The sequence below is a fragment of the Sebastes fasciatus genome, chromosome 13 (genome assembly GCF_043250625.1).
Source record: "Sebastes fasciatus isolate fSebFas1 chromosome 13, fSebFas1.pri, whole genome shotgun sequence".
NCBI lineage: Eukaryota > Metazoa > Chordata > Actinopteri > Perciformes > Sebastidae > Sebastes > Sebastes fasciatus.
In genome coordinates this window covers 7,699,074-7,717,067 of record NC_133807.1, presented here as the reverse complement: position 1 = coordinate 7,717,067, position 17,994 = coordinate 7,699,074, and the positions used below count along the sequence as shown (strand labels likewise).

At 40.6% G+C, this 17,994-nt stretch overlaps 1 protein-coding gene, 1 long non-coding RNA gene and 2 other non-coding genes across 5 annotated transcripts; 3 read left to right on the top strand and 1 right to left on the bottom strand.

Annotated features, from left to right (window-relative positions):
* The first annotated feature begins 4,331 nt into the window (after positions 1–4,331).
* Positions 4,332–5,074, top strand: LOC141780130 (uncharacterized). The gene is made up of 3 exons (XR_012596560.1): positions 4,332–4,444; positions 4,634–4,696; positions 4,898–5,074. It is a non-coding gene; the product is annotated as an uncharacterized LOC141780130 (long non-coding RNA).
* LOC141781656 (small nucleolar RNA SNORD49) lies at positions 4,489–4,561 on the top strand. The gene has a single exon (XR_012596917.1). It is a non-coding gene; the product is annotated as a small nucleolar RNA SNORD49 (small nucleolar RNA).
* On the top strand, positions 4,734–4,803 carry LOC141781655 (small nucleolar RNA R38). The gene has a single exon (XR_012596916.1). It is a non-coding gene; the product is annotated as a small nucleolar RNA R38 (small nucleolar RNA).
* On the bottom strand, positions 4,877–16,703 carry fbf1 (Fas binding factor 1). 2 transcript variants are annotated; one of them, XM_074655221.1, is made up of 31 exons: positions 16,438–16,703; positions 16,257–16,287; positions 14,959–15,006; positions 14,823–14,868; positions 14,671–14,740; positions 14,545–14,595; positions 14,332–14,449; positions 14,108–14,197; positions 12,898–13,038; positions 12,676–12,808; positions 12,265–12,419; positions 12,075–12,168; positions 11,546–11,995; positions 11,395–11,460; positions 11,234–11,301; positions 10,645–10,833; positions 10,492–10,538; positions 10,352–10,399; positions 10,130–10,261; positions 9,936–10,036; positions 9,605–9,811; positions 8,979–9,086; positions 8,586–8,725; positions 8,318–8,436; positions 8,103–8,225; positions 7,836–8,012; positions 7,491–7,667; positions 7,263–7,400; positions 7,050–7,149; positions 6,294–6,424; positions 4,877–5,191 (listed from the first exon to the last, which is right to left on the bottom strand). In XM_074655221.1, exons 1-31 carry the CDS (start codon positions 16,438–16,440, stop codon positions 5,108–5,110), a joined length of 3,585 nt encoding a protein of 1,194 aa, XP_074511322.1. In that variant the 5' UTR covers positions 16,441–16,703; the 3' UTR covers positions 4,877–5,107. The 2 variants fall into 2 exon arrangements, with proteins under 2 accessions (XP_074511322.1, XP_074511323.1); XM_074655222.1 differs by lacking the exon at positions 10,645–10,833.
* Between the last annotated feature and the right edge of the window lie 1,291 nt (positions 16,704–17,994).

Genomic DNA, 17,994 nt, shown 5'->3' with positions numbered 1-17,994 from the left:
TATGCCCCCTAAATGTCCTCCGGAAGAGATTGTCAAATCATTTGTTGAATGTGATCCCAATTATCAGCCACATTTTCTTGTGAACCAGTTTAGAGGCGGATGGTGGATTTGCACGTCTCTCTTTTCATTTTGACTTATAGTTTACATGTCTCATCCTGAAGCACTGAAATAAACATGCACTCCAAATTTGCCTCATCGATTTATATTAGCTATAGGAGCGATATTTTTCTTTTTGATACACACATCTGACATCATATTCATGACATATCACATTAGTTGAGATTAAGGTGGAACAATAATATAATGTTTGTGACTAAACTGTTGAAAAGTTTGAGGGGTTCATGACCTGCACAATAGGCTGTGATTTATTTCAGGTGTTTTTCATAAGGGGTTTGATTGTATGACATCTTTGAGGCAAATAGTTTGTTGAATACTGAGCCTAACACTAGCAAACGCATCATTAAAGCTTCAGTAGGCAGAACGTTTTGGCGTCATTGGGCAAAACTTTCATAATAACCTTTCAGTATATTGTAATTCAAGTGTTCTGAGAGATAACTAGACTTCTGCACCTCCTCATGGCTCTGTTTTCAGGCTTTAAAAAATCTAGCCCGTGACGAGAAACTTTGGCCAATCACAGGTCATTTCAGAGAGAGAGAGCGTTCCTATTGGCTGTGCTCCGGCTGGTGTGCGGTGCCTTTTATTCCCTCAACTGATCTCAACATGGCTGCCGGTCGGATCACAAACTTTTTCATTTTACAGCTAAACAGTACACTACAAGATGTTTCTGAAAACATTTGAGGCGAGAAATAGGCATTACAGTAACAGAATATTGATTCATATTTCATCAGCGCTGCCTAGTTTGACCGTTTGATCGGAGTTTGCGATTGATTGACAGCTGCTCAGAGACGGCAAGGCTCCAGCTCGGCTCTGATTGGTTGTTTTCCTCCGGTCTGTGAAATCTCTTAGATGCCATTAGGAGGACACTGGAGGATACCAGAGGACACAGAGGCACATGATGTTTTTTCAGATTACCTGTCTCATGCTCTACTGTCAGGATATAGTGACCGTTTTATAATAATAATTTTCTTTCATCATATTTGCTCCAATTCTACGTATACTGCGCTTTAACACCATAAATGTTATATCAATGATTAACACACTGTTCAGCGTTCTGCCATCTTTCTAACGAAATAATACAAAAGCTTGATGGTTGAAGGCCACATAGTGACTTTACTGTACTTTATTGTATTTCTTCTCACATTATTAGTCCAATTTATGTTGTATTTTTGCTGCATCTGCATATGAGTCGTATTCTTATGATAAGTACACTTTATACCATCCTTTCATATCATATATATATATACTGGAAAAACAAAGTTTTGAAACTTGTGTTTGGTGGATTATTTCTCTGTTGTTACAATGCTAATTGGCATTGTATTTTACATCGTTGGAAAGCCTGTTTATTTACCTTTGCAATGATGTCCCACTTGTAAGGATCATGCATTTGTGGGATGAGCAGCACAGCTGATTATGTGGGTAGCGCCCAAGAAAAATTTGCCAAAATGCTCCGTCAATGGTAAACAGTGTATTCTCCTGTTGGTACTGACTCTTGTTTTGAGTTGTTTGGTGGATTGGATGATTTAACTCTCTATCAGTAACAAGGAACAGACAAGACATATTGGCTATTTTACACTTTAATCATTTAATACACCGTCAGGAGCCTCAGTAGTGGTGGAAGATCCATACGCAGCCACAACAGCCTGGCACCTCCTCCTCATGCTGGTCACCAACCTGGTCACACGTTGCTGTGGGATGGCGTTCCATTCCTCAACCAGGATTCGTTGCAGGTCAGCCAACGAGGTTGTGTTGGTCACTCTAACACGTAGAGGGTTAGAGTGACCCAAGCTGATCCCACAAGTGTTGAATTGGGTTGAGGTGTGGACTCTTGGCAGGCCGTTCCATTCTCTCTACTCCCACAATGTGGAGGTAGTCTGTGATAACCCTGGCTCTGTGGGGGTGAGCGTTGTTTCTTGGAGGATGAAGTTAGGTGCCAGATTGTGGAGATATGGGATCGCCACTCGCTGCAGAATCTCATCCCGATATCTCCCTGCATTGAGATGGCTTTCAATGATGACAAGCCTTGTTTTGCCAGTGAGGAAGATGCCGCCCCACACCATGACACAGCCCCCACCAAAAGCTGTTACTCCATCGGTGCAACAATCAGCATAGCGTTCTCCGCGTCGTCTCCATACTTTGACCCTGCCGTCCGACTTTCGCAGACAGAACCTGGACTCATCACTGAACATGACATTCCCCCACATGTTCAGGTTCCATTGTCTGTGTTGTCGACACCAGCGCAAACGGGCCTGACGGTGAAGGGCAGTCATTGCAGGCTTCCTGGTAGCCTTATGAGAATACACTGTTTAGAGCATTTTGGCAAATTTTTCTTGGGCGCTACCCACATAATCAGCTGTGCTGCTCATCCCACAAATGCATGATCCGTACAAGTTGGACATCATTGCGAAGGTAAATAAACAGGCTTTCCAACGATGTAAAATACAATGACCATTAGCATTGTAACAACAGAGAAATAATCCACCAAACACAGGTTTCCGAACTTTGTTTTTCCAGTTTATATATATATATATATAGATAGATAGATAGATAGATAGATAGATAGATAGATAGATAGATAGATAGATAGATAGATAGATAGATAGATAGAAAGCTTTATTGTCATTGTATTAAATACAATGAGATTCACAGTTGCCACTTCTGGTCAGTGCTTTAAAACAGTAACTTGACAAGACTAAACGAGGCAGATAAAACATATAACAGGTAAAACACACACAGTTATAAAGCAAATAAAACAGGTAAAGTAGATGTAATAAATAAATATAAACAAGTGTTACACTAGAGGTATAAAATATAAAAATAGATGTAATGTAAACAGAGGTAATTGCACTTGTAAAATAGGTAGGGTAGATGTAATAAATAAAATGTAAACAAAGGTAGTTGCACTTGAGGTGTATATTGCATCACTGATATATTGCATGATATATATATATATATATATATATATATATATATCATTCAAGATTCATATTCAAGAGTTTTATTTGCCATTTGCACCTAAGTGCATTGGAATTCTGAGCAGTTTACACCAAGTCAGCTTTAAGAAAAGAAACAAGGTAGAAAAGGCACAAGGTAATTACAGTACAAAATAAGTAGCACATTCAACTCAACACAATAAATAAATAAATTATTAAAATATAAAACGCCCTCAGTGTAGTCAATAAATAAACTAAACTACCCTCTGCATAGGAACAATACCCCAAAAATACAAATATACAGTATATATGCTCCATGACCATGTCAAAAAGAACTTGTAACAACTCAAAAATATTTAAAAAAAGAAATAATTAATATATTTCAGACAATTACACAGTGGAAGGCAGCATATTACACATATATATATATATATGTATAGTTAAATACAGCTCAATTATTATTGAGTCCATATATGGATAAATTATCTTTTACCACGCCCAGTCAGTAATCACGTGGGATGTGACGTGGACAACGTATAAAACCGTCACCACGCGAGACTTCCGTCCTTGTTCTCTCTCTCTGGTGGTGTGGTCGGTGTTGGTAGCAGGAAGACTCCAGCTCTCCAGCATGCCTTTCTCACATGTTACGATGCATTTATGTCTAAATATGGACTTTACTGCATTTGAGCCGCCGTGAACAGGTAATATTTGATGAGTAGTTAGTGAGACTTGATTGTGTGGAAGTCTGGAGGCGGTTTTAACTGAGCTGTGCTAGCTGTTAGCTGCTAGCTATCCTTGAGTTAGGCTAACACGTGCCAGAAGACCATGTGGGGCAAAAGTTTAAAACAGGGTTTTAATGTAGAACAGAATATGCATTAAATCCACTGGCACGTAGAGTAACGTGGATATAGATCCACATGTTAATTAGCATTGTTTAACTTAAGTTAAGAGCGGATCAGACAGGAACGTGGCCTTCCTCTGGTCACCAGCTCATGTCTGGATGTCTTTGCTCATCTAATGTCTGATTTTGTATATTTCTACTTTACAGGAAGCTTTGGCTGATGTGGAATGAGGATCATCTTCCTGCCAACAAAGGCGAAGTCTTTCATCGTAATGAAAGAAGGTAAAAACTAACTATAAGTGGTTTGATTTTTAATCCTGTCTCTCTGCAGTACATGTGATGAGTTTGTTATCCCTGTCTGAAAAAGTGTTGAAACTAATGGTATCTGATTAGCTGCAGACTGATGTGTGGGAGTCACATGCTGCTGATGAACGATCACTAATGAAATGTCTCTTTACAGGTTTTATCAGTCCTGCTTGACATTAACTGCAAATGAGGAGGCCCGATGGAAAAGGTGTGTACCACCACCACCCTGCTGCGGCCTGATGAAAAGGTGTGTACTACCACCCTGCTGCATGTGATCCACGCTGCCACAGATTCAGTGATGATAACTGCTGCATAGGAAGTGCCGTCTGATGCGATAACTGACGTTGAAATAGCTGTTCTGACAAAATCTGTCAAAGCTTTTGCTTTAGGTTTGCATAATCTGAACACTTGATGATTGTAAAATTTCTCCCTACAGGTCTTGACGATCTGCAACGCATGGCTATAAGACGACACATGGGTGTTGAGAAAAAATTAACAGGTAAATGCTCATAAGACTGACACCTGATGGATTAAAGTCAAGCCAGTGATGAAACAAGTTATCCCTGTCTGAACTAAGTGTTGATTCAATGGTAACCTGAGGCTTGACTGCAGATCCAGGACCTGAAATTTTGTCTGACTGTAGTAGGTTGTATTACATTTGTGTAAAATGTTAATCTCCTTTTTATTTTCTAACTTGCAGAAATCAATGTGGAAGCAGATGGGGATTGATGGAGAAGTCAGATGCCACAGTATTATAAATGCAGTAGATGTGTTGGTATGCAAATTAAAAACCATGTGTGAGCTAAAATTTCTTTTAATGAAAAGAGATGTATAAAAATTCAAGCATAATGGCACATTTTAAATACATGAAAAGTAACAAATCTTACTGGGAGCACCCAGCATGTGTTGGTCAATCTTTGTTGAATGAAAATCTATAAGATTTTTTCTTCAAGTTCTCCAAGTAGATCTGCTCCTCTTGGAGGTATTCACTGTCCTGTGGGGAGGAGAAAGTAATTAGGAGCTGAGACAAACTTTGAAATGTTTCTAAAATGTTTGGCATCTTCTGATGGAAGCGGTCATTGTAGTTAACTAAATGTGTGATTGTGGGAGAGCTACACATGTTGTAACTGGCCTGTTACTGTTTCATATTGACATTAAAAAAAAAACACAGTAACAACCTACTTGTGTTTATTTGAATTATGTACGTGTTAAGGAAACTGAAGTTATAAATGGTGAAGAACAAGAACCATCTCTTGTGGACATAACTCTAGAGCTACACAGCTGCAAGAGAATTAAAAAAATTCTGACTAGTGACTATTTCAGTTTCTTTATTCTGACCGTAAACTGAATATATATATATATATTCTGAGTTGTGGATGTGACATTTGAGGATGTTATCTTAGACTTTGAGAAATACTGATCCACATTTTATTTACCAAATATTTGTTAGTTGCAGCCCTAGTTGACTCTCTTCCCTGTGAAGTAGTTGCAGTGGTCTCATTTGGTTTTTAAAAGGTGTGTTTAGGACTCAAGCAAACGTCTCAATCTGGTCTCGCAAAAGAGATTTTGATCTTAATGGGACTTTGTGGTAAAATAAAGGTAAATGCAAATTATTGCTAAACATAACTCTTGCACTACTCTGTATTACTTGCAATCTTTCGGCAAACTGCTTTTTGAAGGTTTGCCGCCTTCAGTGTGAGGTCATACGCCACTCAAAATCATCGTGATTATTTTCTACACCAAAAGGGAAAACTGAAGTTATGAGTTACAATGTGACCTTAAAGCCTCTGAACACCCACAGAAGTGTTTTCAGTTAATCTGTCTGATTAGACCTCTGCACAGGATTGTGTGGGTGTGTATAGATTGTAATCAATTGACATCTTCCTGAGTCTCCTGTAAGGGCGGGAGATATTACACCTTTATCAGTCCTGTTGGTAGATGAAGATTTGTGACCTAATAAATTCCATCAAAGCTCCAGCCCACCTTCAACCTGAGCAGAGGTCTAATTCACTCGGAATAATTGAACACACAGAAGACACTGTGTGGGGGTTCAGAGGCGTTAAGCTTTCCTATACCGTCATCTCTCCACTGGTTACCTTTTCTGCAGTGTACTTCCACAGAGCCAGACTAGCCTGAAGAGCCATGGACTGAGAGTTGGCAAATGAAGTAGGAGGAGGAATATTTAGGGTTGATGTCAGCTCAGGGTTTGGCAGCATTGAACCTGCATCTACAGGTTAAGAGAACCATGTTATACACTTGGATTTATTTTCGGCTTGTATGAGTAAGTACTTTACGACGGAGTATTAGGGCCACCATTGAGGGAAACAAAATCTGAGATTTTGAGAATAAAGTCATAAGTTTACGAGAAAAAAAGTTAGTATTATGAGAATAAAGTAATAAAAATATAAAGTAGTAATTTTACATGTTATTTTAGAGGGGAAATAGAGCAGCGTGCCGTCTGTGTGAAAATGAGGAACGTGGAGCATCTTGTGAAGTTATACTTTAGTATAGGTTTCACAAATAAGGAAATCATCAGTATCAGGACCTTGAAAAGATTGTGCATGAAACTGCATTTATTCCATAGAAAGAACCACACGAACCTGGGGGAAATTGCCTCTTTTGTGGAGGAGGAAATTATTTTGTTTTCTCGTAAAGTTATGACTTTATTCTCGTAATATTACGACTTTTTTTCTTGAAATAGTATGAATTTATTCTAATTAAATTATGACTTTTCTTTCTCGTAATATGACTATTCTCAAAATTTCCGATTCCCCCCCCCCCTAAATGTGGCCCTAATACTCCTTTGTACTACTTTTTGTTTAATGATGTTAAATAACCAGAATTGACCTCACCTGGTAAAATGGGTGGAATCATTTGTGGTAAAGAGGTAATTGGAGCGTTAACTCTCAGCCTGTCTGTGTCCTTCTGCAGATGATTTATCCGCATTTGCTCCTGTAACAAGAAGTGTTTCAGTACCGTTTATGTGCGGTTCATATTTGCTTGTAAAACAGAAGCCCAATCTGAAGAATATCACATAGAGAGCGGTCTAAGTGACACAAATATACCTGAACAATTCGTCGTTCTTGCTGCCTCAGCCGCTCTGTCTGGGTGTGGATATTTCTGAGCCTTGCCTCGTGCTCAACCTCCACACGTTTCGCCTCCTGCAACTCTCGCTCTCCTTCCTCGTACTTATCTGCAGCGAGCTGCAGAGAGCATAGCGTGGTCAAAACTCAAATATTAACACAATATACTGCGCTTACATGTAGGGGTCTGCCTGAGTGGTGTGCATTTACCTTGCTGAAGGCCTCCACCTCCTGGGCTCGTGTCTTGAGTCTCAAGGCTGTGCTGCTTATTCTCTCTTTCTCTCTGTCCAGTTCTTCTCTTAGTCTTTCCAGAGTCTCTCTCTCCTGTGCCACAGCCATCTCCTTCTGTTTGAGCTCTGCAGTGTGAAGCTTTAAGTCCGCTTGTTCCTACAACAGAAACAGAGAGATCATTACATTTATTTTGTCCTTTGGGGTCCCATGTGTCCTGGAGAGCGAAATAAATTTACTTTTTTGAATATATCCCATTATATTTAGTGATGTAAACATAGTCGCAACATAACTTTTACTTTTTCTTTTCTCCGTCGTGAAGCTCACCTGTGCCAGACTGATGATAGAGCCCTCTCTCTTATCCAAGAGACTGCTGACCTCCCGTTCAGCCCTCTCACGCCTCTGCTTCTCCATGTTGTGGAAGTGGGCCCAGTCAGCTGCCAGCTTCCTCCTCTCCTCTGCACACTGCTGCATCACTGACTTCTGCTCCTCCAGTAGTGCACTCTTGATGGAAACAGAGAGACAGGAGTGAGAGGTAAGGAGGGGAGGACACGCATGGAATCGAGATAAGACGTGGATGTTCACCAGGCTCACCTTCGCTCTCTCCAGCTCCTCTCTCTCCATGTTGATCTGCATACTAAGGGCATGTCGCTCTCCCTCCAGGCCTCTCTGGGTAGACTCTGCCTTGACCTGCTCCGCTGACATCTTCCAGCGCTCCTGAGGCATATACGAAAAAAAGGTATCTTCAGTCTTTGTATGTACAAAGCAAATGCAGGAATCCTAAAAAATAGTCTGATTTATCCCCTGACCTTCTCCAGCTGTCTCTGCTGCTCATTGAGCTGAGTGTCCATCCTGGAAATGATTTCCTTGAGGTACACTCTCTCCTCCGCCATGGCTTTCTGCTGCTGCGCCAGACGATCCTGCATCACTGAAACGTGCATTTAGAAGAATGACCTTAACCCACTTGCAACGTAATACCAACTACAGTATGCTATTAGACAGATTGTATCTCGACCTATTTGTACAAAGTGCGCTCATTTATGTGTGTGTGTGTGTGTGTGTGTGTGTTTGAAGTACTTCGAAGCTGCTCGTCTCTGTGCCGTGCCCCCTGCTCCAGGCCGTGAGCCGTGTGTTCATGTGTGCTCTCCACCCGAGAAGAAAGATCCCCCAGCCGAGAGGAGACCTGCTCCATCTGCTCGATCACCACCGTAAGAGACCTGGGTGAAAAAGAATATGAAATAAAATATGTTTGGGTACAGAAAATTCATTAAAAAGGGATAATTCCAGACTTACTGTTAACGTAAAATAAATTCTGCAGTTGTTTGCTCTTATTACATACTGTATATCATAGAAGTATCAGCACTGAAACTGGTATTTCACACAAAATCCCAGACAGAACATACAACCAAACTCCTATTTACAGGAGTGTTATTGCAAATGGGGGACTGGTATCCTTCGATAACATCTCACCTGGTCTGAGATGTTGCGCTGGTAACCGCATCGATCTCCTCCTCCTTTAGTTTCTTCAGTCTCCGGACCTGGTCCTCGTGGTCTTTCTTCATCTCCGAGATAGATTTCCTTGATGGCGAAGGTGAGGACAAATGCAACAAATATGTGATCAACTTTAAGATCGTTTATTCATCATAAAATATAATATGTTCATTCTGGACTTACAGAGTTATTTTACTGAGTTATATGAACAATTTAGTTGAGTAAAAACCCAGAGCAGGCCTTTTGACATCAGTCCAGATGTGAGGGGACTCTGGGTATTACTCAGCTAGTTATATCCAGATAACTCAGTAAACGGGCCTCTTGAATCAGACCCCGGATGTTTGGAAAAGATTAAACGGCATTATATAGTCCAAAAAAACGAACTAATTTCTTCTCTCTCTTAATTTTGATATACTGATTGCTGTTTTCTGTGTCTTGTGGTTCCAATTGAACTGTTATTTTATCCAGTTTTTTACTCTTTTGTATGTATATTTCTGTAATGATGACTTTTCAGTCAGCATGTGTTGATAAATGCCACAACACAGTACTTGCTATTGTTATAGAATCAACCCGTTACTATAGAAAAGGCTTCCCTAGTGTTGTACCTCTGCAGCTCTCTGAGTCTCTCCACCTCGCGGTCTCTGTCTTGCTGGGCCTGGCCCAGTTTGCGCTGGTACTGAGCCTGCAGCTCTGAGCGTTCTTGCTCGGCCGATCGCGTCACCGCCGCCAGGCGTTCCATCAGGTCTTCGGACTCCTGCCGCGCTTGCGCCTCCCTCTGGGCTGCCGATTCCTCGAGCAGCTTTACACGAGTCCTGGACGTGCACGGAAATACACATAGAGACGCACATAAGCTGCTTGAAGTGCAGGGAATTATGAATAATGTATGTTAAACATGCGCCTTGCACATTTGCGCTGTGTGGTCGAGGGATAATTTACTTGTGTGTGCTCTCCATGAGTTCCATGTCCTGTTTATGCCGCTGCTGGACGCTCTCTAGCAACATCTGGCTTTGCTCTCGCTCCAGCTGCAGAGTCTTCACCTGCACAATAACACACGGGCGTTTCAGGTAGGTACATGGAGGTAACATAGGAACTACAACATCCCTTACATCACTACAACAGCATTAACATACCTGTCCCTCCAGTTGGATGATGCGAGCCTGTAAAGCCTGATAATCTCCAGGTTGCTGCTCTCTCTCTTTGAGTCTGTGCAGGACCCCCGCATCCACAACACCCCCGAGACCCAGCAACTGAGACTGCATCATCTTTCAGGAGGAGAGGAAGCGAGTCAACAACAAACCAGGTGATACATGTGTTTTTGAATAACCTATAATACAGACTTTTATGTTCCTAACCTGCTGTTGTAGAAGCAGCTGCTGCAAACTGTCTGCTGAAAGTGTCACCTTTACAAAAAGATATGGAAAGGATTAAAAAAAAAAACATATTATATGATCCCCTAAATCATGACAACCTTATTACAGAAAAGCATGAATACCTGTTGTTGGACAGCAGCCGATGTATTTTGCATTTGCTGTGGAACAGCTGGAAAGAAAACAACCATAAGTAATGTTCATATTGACTTGCTCACATTAGACATTAAAAAAATGGTGAATGCTGTATCTAAAACTACTTCCCTAAGAGTACCTACACCACAGAAAGCCAGGCGGTATGGTAGAGATAGGGTTGAGTAACGGCAGCTGTTGCGGTGTTCCATCCGAAGCCTGAGCGGGCACCCTGGATCCCTGTTGGGATGGTAGGTGGTGGGGTTGGGACTGAGGCTGGGGTTGGGTGTGGCTAATGCTAGCAGCAGAGACTGGCAAAGGACCAGGAGGGCAATCTGAGGGATGAGACAAATTCAGAGTTTGTCCGAGGTCTACTTCAGCATGGAGAGCAGTTGCTGAGGAGGATGTTATGGTGGAGGGGAGGTGAGGCCGGCTAGCGGGTGTATGCTCTGTAACGAAAGAAGGGGATTGTGGTGGAGGTGACGGGCGAGCGAGAATGGTATCTGTGCGAGAGGAGGAGCATAGCGTGAGTTTGTGATTCACTAAGATTATAAGCATGACATGATTCAAGGTAGAATGAGGTATGATGTGTTTAGTTTGTCAGAATCTGTGAGAATGACTCTATGACTGACGGGGTAAAAGAGAGGAAGGCTTCTACTGTAAGTGTGCAGAGTTGCCAGGGAGGGACTATTTTATTATGACATGTAACTGAAGAGCAGTTATTTGGATAAATACCTTGCTTTGTCCTCGTCTCTCTGACAGGAGTGGAGTGAGCGGTGGGGCTCGGCTCTCCAAGAAAAGTGCTGCTGCACGAAACAAAAGGAGAATGACAAAAATAGCAACAACAAAAAAAGTCACTTACAGTTCATGGGTAACAAATATAACAAATATCTTACCTGGTTTCCTTGAAGGATGTGAGAGTGTCCTCTCTGCCCCTGGGAGCTTGTGAAGTGACTTGTTTACTGAAAACAAGAGCAGGTTATAACATTCAGCACTGAGAACTTTTTCTGTCATTGTTTGTGTCATTGTATTTCCTTTGTTGTGTACCTAATAGTCGACTCCAGATCTTCTCCCAGGCTGAAAGATTCTCCCTGCTTGGATGTTTTTGACACTGACAGAGCCTTCTTCCTGCTCAGTGCTCCTGCTAACCAGTCATCCTCCTCCTCCTCCTCCTCCTCTTCTCTCTGCTGGCTTTTAGAGACCTCTGGTTTGGTTTGTTTGGGGATATTAGCAGTTGAGGCAGCGGTGTCTCCTGCTGCCTTTGCTGCAGATGTGCCATGACTACTAGTCAAGGAGGGTCTTCTCTCTAATGAAGGAGAGGAAGGAGCTTTTGGAGACTCTGTTGAAGTCTTGGTCTCTTTGGCATCGCCCTCTAAGACGGTGTGGTCGTCGTTCACCTTGAGGCCTAGCCAGTCAGCTGAAGCGCGTTGTCGTGTGGGGGTGGTGGGTTTTGGTTTCTTTTCCGGTGTGGAAGGACTGACATCCTCGGTAGAAAATCTGATGAACACAAAAAAAGTGTTCAGTTTACCATGACAGGCAAAAAGCCTACCATAAAAAGATTGGACTTGACACACACCTGACAGACTGTCTGCGGGACTGGCGCCCTTCAGGCGTGGATCCCAGAGTGGGCTGATAGGCGCCAAACGTGAGGTGATCTTCTAGAAGTGGTTCTGATAAATGGGAGCAAAATGTATTTATTTTTTTAAATATCTTGTTCTTTTAAAACCGTACTTGCATGAGAGCAGAAGACCGTGGGGCTCTATTACCTTTCACACTGGAGGTCTTCTCGTGTTGCGGCTTCTCTTGAGACTGAGGCTGGTCCTTCCTCTCGCCCGTCGGAGGTCGCTCCAGAAGACGAGGTGAACTCAAATTCTCCAGAATCTCATGTAGTTTGGTACGAGGTCTCTGAGGGGTCTCACTCCTGAGGAATGGAACAGAGGAAAAGGCAAAAGAGACCATGTTAAGAGGCAGGGAAAGTTTGCACCACATTATTGCACAACACAGTAAAGGCAAAACAAAGTAGAAAACGCCTGATGCTGAAAGATGCTGCTTTGTAAATCACTGTCAATGTTTGACTTCGTTTTTTTTCTGCACCCCAAAGCACTAAAGCAAGTAATTATTTATCGTTTGAGCACTATAAATAAGGACAACAATAAGAGTGAGAACAGAGCGCTTACCTTTCCTTGTTGGACCAAAGCAAAGTGTCTTTTTTCTTGCCATTGTTTTTATCGCTGTCAAATCCGAGCGCATCCATTAGGTCATCCTTATCATCATCAAACGTGAGATCACTTTGCTTTTTTACTGCTTTAGCTGATGAACAAAGAAAATACAAACACATACAGTACTTTAGTATTTGTCTGTTTGAAAATTAAAAGAATTGTGGATCATTTAAGACTCACGAGTTTCAGTCTTCAGGATAGGAGATGCTGAGGGAGCCGGAGTAGATTTTTCAGGTTTGGCCGGCTGTGTGCTGGATTTAGGTTCAGGCTCGGTTTCATCAGGAAGCAAGTCATCGAGATCAGCCAGGGGGTCGTCTAGATCTGCAGTGGAAATAAGATTCTTTACCTTTTATACTTTTTTTTTGGACCCCAGCCTGTAAAGCAGTAAATGATAAAGAGGCATCATATATGTATAGACTTACTTATGATACTTTTTTTTTTTAAACATCACATATAACAATGTACAATATATTTAAATTATGAGTTTTAACTGAGCATATACTGTGTATAGACTGAGTTATTAGTTTATTAGGTACACCTGTTTGCACCAATGTAACAATATTTTTTAATATACTGTAGCCCTCATGTATGTAAACAGGGGTGGATAAAATATTAGAAACTCCTTTTAACATAAGGGAGGTGAGCTCAACAAATATATGATTTATTGGAGGGCTGTTGCATTCAATTGTACAGGTGTACCAAAGAAACTGTAACTCATGTGAGTAACTCACTATATGGTAATACATTGACTGGACAGTTATCTGCTTCCAGATTTGTACATCTGTGTGGAATATCCAACTATCGTCACTTTTTATTGTGTGTACCTAGGGCTGGGCGATATGGAGAAAATCAAATAACACACTATTTTTGACCAAATCCCTTGATATCGATATTGTAGGGTGGACTATTGGTGCTTTTACAAACATATTTACACAATGAGATTTTTGATAAATCATCAGTAATGTGGATATAATGACTAAGTGGATAAAGGCAAAAATAATAGAACCCCTAGAAGGGTCTGGTAAGTTCAGAAAATGTCATCACATTACCGTAACGCAGCCATTAAAACCAGATCTATCCAAACTCTAAGACGATATCTTGTCACATATCATGATATCGATTCAATATTGATATATTGCCCAGCCCTGTGTGTACCTCTCCTGTTCAAACTGCCCACAAACTACCCACTGATATTATTCAACTACAAGTAAAAGACCAAACACATGTGTACTAATCAACCTTTAGTGTAAGGTGTCTGACCAACACCTTCATCATCATCACCACCACCACTGTCTAAATGAATGCAGCAGTTTGAGAAAAACAAAGCCACACTAAACAACCGCTGAGTGATGTAAAGCTCAGTGTCCGATGAACAGAGAGGCTCACCCACCAGAGAAGGTGAACTTCTTCTTGTAGTTCTGTGCCGTAGACGAAGGTGCAGAGTTTGGCTTCCTCCCTCCTCCTGCGGTGGTGGGTTCATCTGAGAGGAGAGATGGAGACACACACAGCTCTCTCTCTGATTTGCTGCTATTAATGCAAACTTCAAAGCCGGTAATAATGTGAAGCTAATAATGAGAAAATAATTTATGCGAGAACACTCTGCACTGAATTTACCTGCTCCCTCTGGTTTCACTTTACTTTCTAAAGTGGAAGAGTCTTTCTTTGTTGGTGCAGGAGCTGAACTGGGCTTTTTCTTTGATGCAAAAAGGTCAGCATCCATATCATCCATGTCCTGTAAAGCATACAACAGCAAAAAACAAAAATGAGACCATGTACAGGCAACTACAGAACTTTGTCTCTGCATTTCCACAGTTTCTAATGACCTACCTTCATGTTCTTCAGTATGTCATTGGGATCTGCTGCTGAGACATCAGAATCCTTGGACAGAAAATAAGATGTTATCAAAAAGACACTAAAATAATGCGTAAAAATATAACGTCTCTGTCTACATACCTCAGCGTCCACACCGTCCCTCTTTACCTCCTCTGCTAGCATACTGAAGATGTTATCAGTGGCAGAAGTGCTGGAAAAGAAAACAAATCAACTCACAAACAGTTGTGATTTATAATTGGTTGGTATGTAACTCTTGAATTCCTACAACTTACCGATTCAGTTGTCCAATGCGAGTTGCTTTCCCTCTTACTGGGAGCTCTGGTGAGGAAAATATTATAACACAGTGATAATACGATAATAATAATAATAATAATGATAATACTGTTTGATTTAAAACAGCTCACTTACTTTTATCATCAAATAAGCTGTCAAGCAAATCATCATCTCCAAATAAACCTTGGGAAAAGGGTGGGGGGGGGGGGGGGGGAAACACTTTTACTTTGTATTTCTGTTATTCTGTATGTATTTTGTAGCATTACTACTTTGAAGTTCTAGGTTGTAAAAGTATTACTGTTTCTCTGCTACCACAATGACACATTAAACTAGAGGGGCAAGTTACAGCATTCCTGAGCAGTTCCTAGACCAGACCTATTTTAAAACAAATTCTCAGGTCCATTCTTACTCAATCCGTCAATCTCTAGATCTTCATCCTCCTAAATTCCTCACTAGTAGAGGTCAATTTTCAATAAGATTTAGGGGAACCAAATTATGGAGTAGCTTTTCACCTATCTATCAATAAACTGTTCATCTGTCAAATGTTTTAAAAGTCACTTAAAGCCTTTAATTGCTTTTTTGTAACTGCTTTTCCCCATGTTGTCCATGTATCTGTTTTTATGTTTTTTATTTTTTTCCCACTCACAATGTTGTTTGGTTCCGATTACCCAGAAGTCTTTATAGATATTTAAATCAATATCCTCCTCACAAACACTAACCATACACTTCCACGCAACCCACACACACTTATCTTTTTTGATATATTTACTGTATTGTTATTGTTGTTATTACATATATCTTGTCCTAATTGTTTGTTATCACTATTATGTAGTCATATTATTTCTTTATATTAATCTTGTCTCTAGGTGGAGGCTTCAGATAAGCCCAGTGGGTTTTTTTGCCTCTTCCTGCACTTTTTTGTTATGTTATGTTGTATAGTCTTAAATTGTGCAAAACAAATAAACAATTAACAAAAAATCCTTGGCTGCGTGTAGGGACTTCTGAAGCAGCATTCATTTTGAGAAATAAAAATGTAAAAACATTTTAAAAAGAACGATTAACTGAGTAAATAAAACGTTTAAAAATCTAAAATAGATGTTTAGGGCTTTATTTTAGATGTCTGCTAACATGTTTCTGTGGTAGAGGGGACTTACATGACCTCTCTACTTTTTTATATATTTACTGTATTGTTATTGTTATTATATATATATATATATATATATATATATATATCTTGTCCTAATTGTTTGTTATCACTATTATGTAGTCATATTATTTCTTTATATTAAACTTGTCTCTAGGTGGAGGCTTCAGATAAACACAGTGGGTTTTTTGCCTCTTCCTGCCCTGTATGTTATTCATTTAGTTTTTTTTGTTATGTTGTATAGTCTTAAATTGTGCAAAACAAATAAACAAATTCAGATAACACTTACCTTTGGATGGTTTGCCCTTCAGCTTTGCAGCCTGTAAATAACAGTATAATAATAATAATGAGTGATTTTACAGCTGGGGTAGATTTACCTAGTGGAACTACCTGAAAATATGCGTTTAACTTTTTCCAGGAATCCAGTGAACACAGATAAGTCATGAACATGTTGATACAGCTTGACTCACCATGCTGAATCTCTAGTCAGAGTCCCGTTAGCTGGCTAATCTCAGTCTGATGAGGCGTCTCTTGTCTCCATGGGTAACCACTCTGTTACATCGATGGTCGTTCATGTTAAGGACACAATACGCGACTGTAGTTAGTTATGGTTACATATCGCATTGTTTCAAGCTTTAATATAGTCGCGTTTAGTCGTTTAGCATTTAAAAACAGCCCAGTTTAACGTTAACGTTGATTTAACACTGAAACGAATCACACCGCCGCTTCACACTGCAGCAGGCAGAGACAGACACTTCCTGTTTACAGTTCGCAGTGCACTGTGGGTAGCGTAGTTTTTAAGCATACACTTTAAACCTCCAGTAGGCAGGATATTTTTTGGCATCATTGGGGAACAAAAATGACATAATACCTTTCAGCATATTGTAATTCAAGTGTTCTGAGAGATAACTAGACTTCTGTACCTCCTCATGGCTCTGTTTTCAGGATTTAGAAAATCTAGCCCGTGACGGGAGACTTTGACCAATCACAGGTCATTTCAGAGAGAGAGCGTTCCTATTGGCTGTTCATTCAACGGAAGCAGCTCTCAATCCCTCACAAACTTAGATCAAACGGTCAAACTAGGCTCATCAAATATGAATCAATATTCTGTTACTGTAATGCCTATTTCTCTCCTCAAATGTTTTCAGAAACATCTTGTAGTGTACTGTTTAGCTGTAAAATGAGAAAGTTTGCTGCGACTGGTGGGCGGTGCTTGATATTTCCTCAACTGATCTCAACATGGCTGCAGGGTCACAAACTTTCTCATTTTACAGTTAAACAGTACACTACAAGATGTTTCTGAAAACATTTGAGGCAAGAAATAGGCATTACAGTAACAGAATATTGATTCATATTTGATCAGCGCTGCCTCGTTTGGCTGTTTGATCAGAGTTCGTGAGTGATTGACAGCTGCTCAGAGACGGCAGACTCCAGATCAGCTCTGATTGGTTGTTTTCCTGCGGTCTGTGTAATCTTGCAGATGCCTTCAGGAGCACCGGAGGACACAGAGGCACATGTTTTTTTTCCGATTACCCGTCCCATGCACTACTGTCAGGATATAGTGACCGTTTTATAATAACATCTTTTGAAAATCATATTTTCTCCATTTCTACCTACTGCAGCTTTAAGGAAACACTTTTCAGAAAGGGTGTTTGTTTGGGCTGCGTTTAAATTATGAAGTTGTTTTGGACTTTTCTTTGACATCTTTACCTGCTTGCTTATTTGGTGAAATCTACCACCAAACGGTTTGACCACCAGGTGGCGTCAGAGCTTAGAAAATTAGTCAAAGCAAATCAGGTACAACAAAACTAAAGAGCTGAATAATTTATATCTTCTGAAGCCTATGTTTAATTCAGTGAGGTCTAGGCCTGATGTTACACTCTCAATCAGCACAGTGATAACCAGTAGGCTACGCACGTTGCTCAAAGTTTATAACACTAATCCTCATGAGACCTTTTGCAGGTGTCCAGAGTTTGGGATTAGACATGCACGCCAACATAACATGATTAACCTTTCATCATTCTTTC

Coding starts and splice junctions, on each gene's coding strand:
- fbf1 (XM_074655221.1), bottom strand. Junction 14,596..14,670: donor GGGACGGTGTGGACGCTGAG/GTATGTAGACAG, acceptor TTTCTGTCCAAG/GATTCTGATGTCTCAGCAGC. Junction 12,420..12,675: donor CTTTGGTCCAACAAGGAAAG/GTAAGCGCTCTG, acceptor TCCATTCCTCAG/GAGTGAGACCCCTCAGAGAC.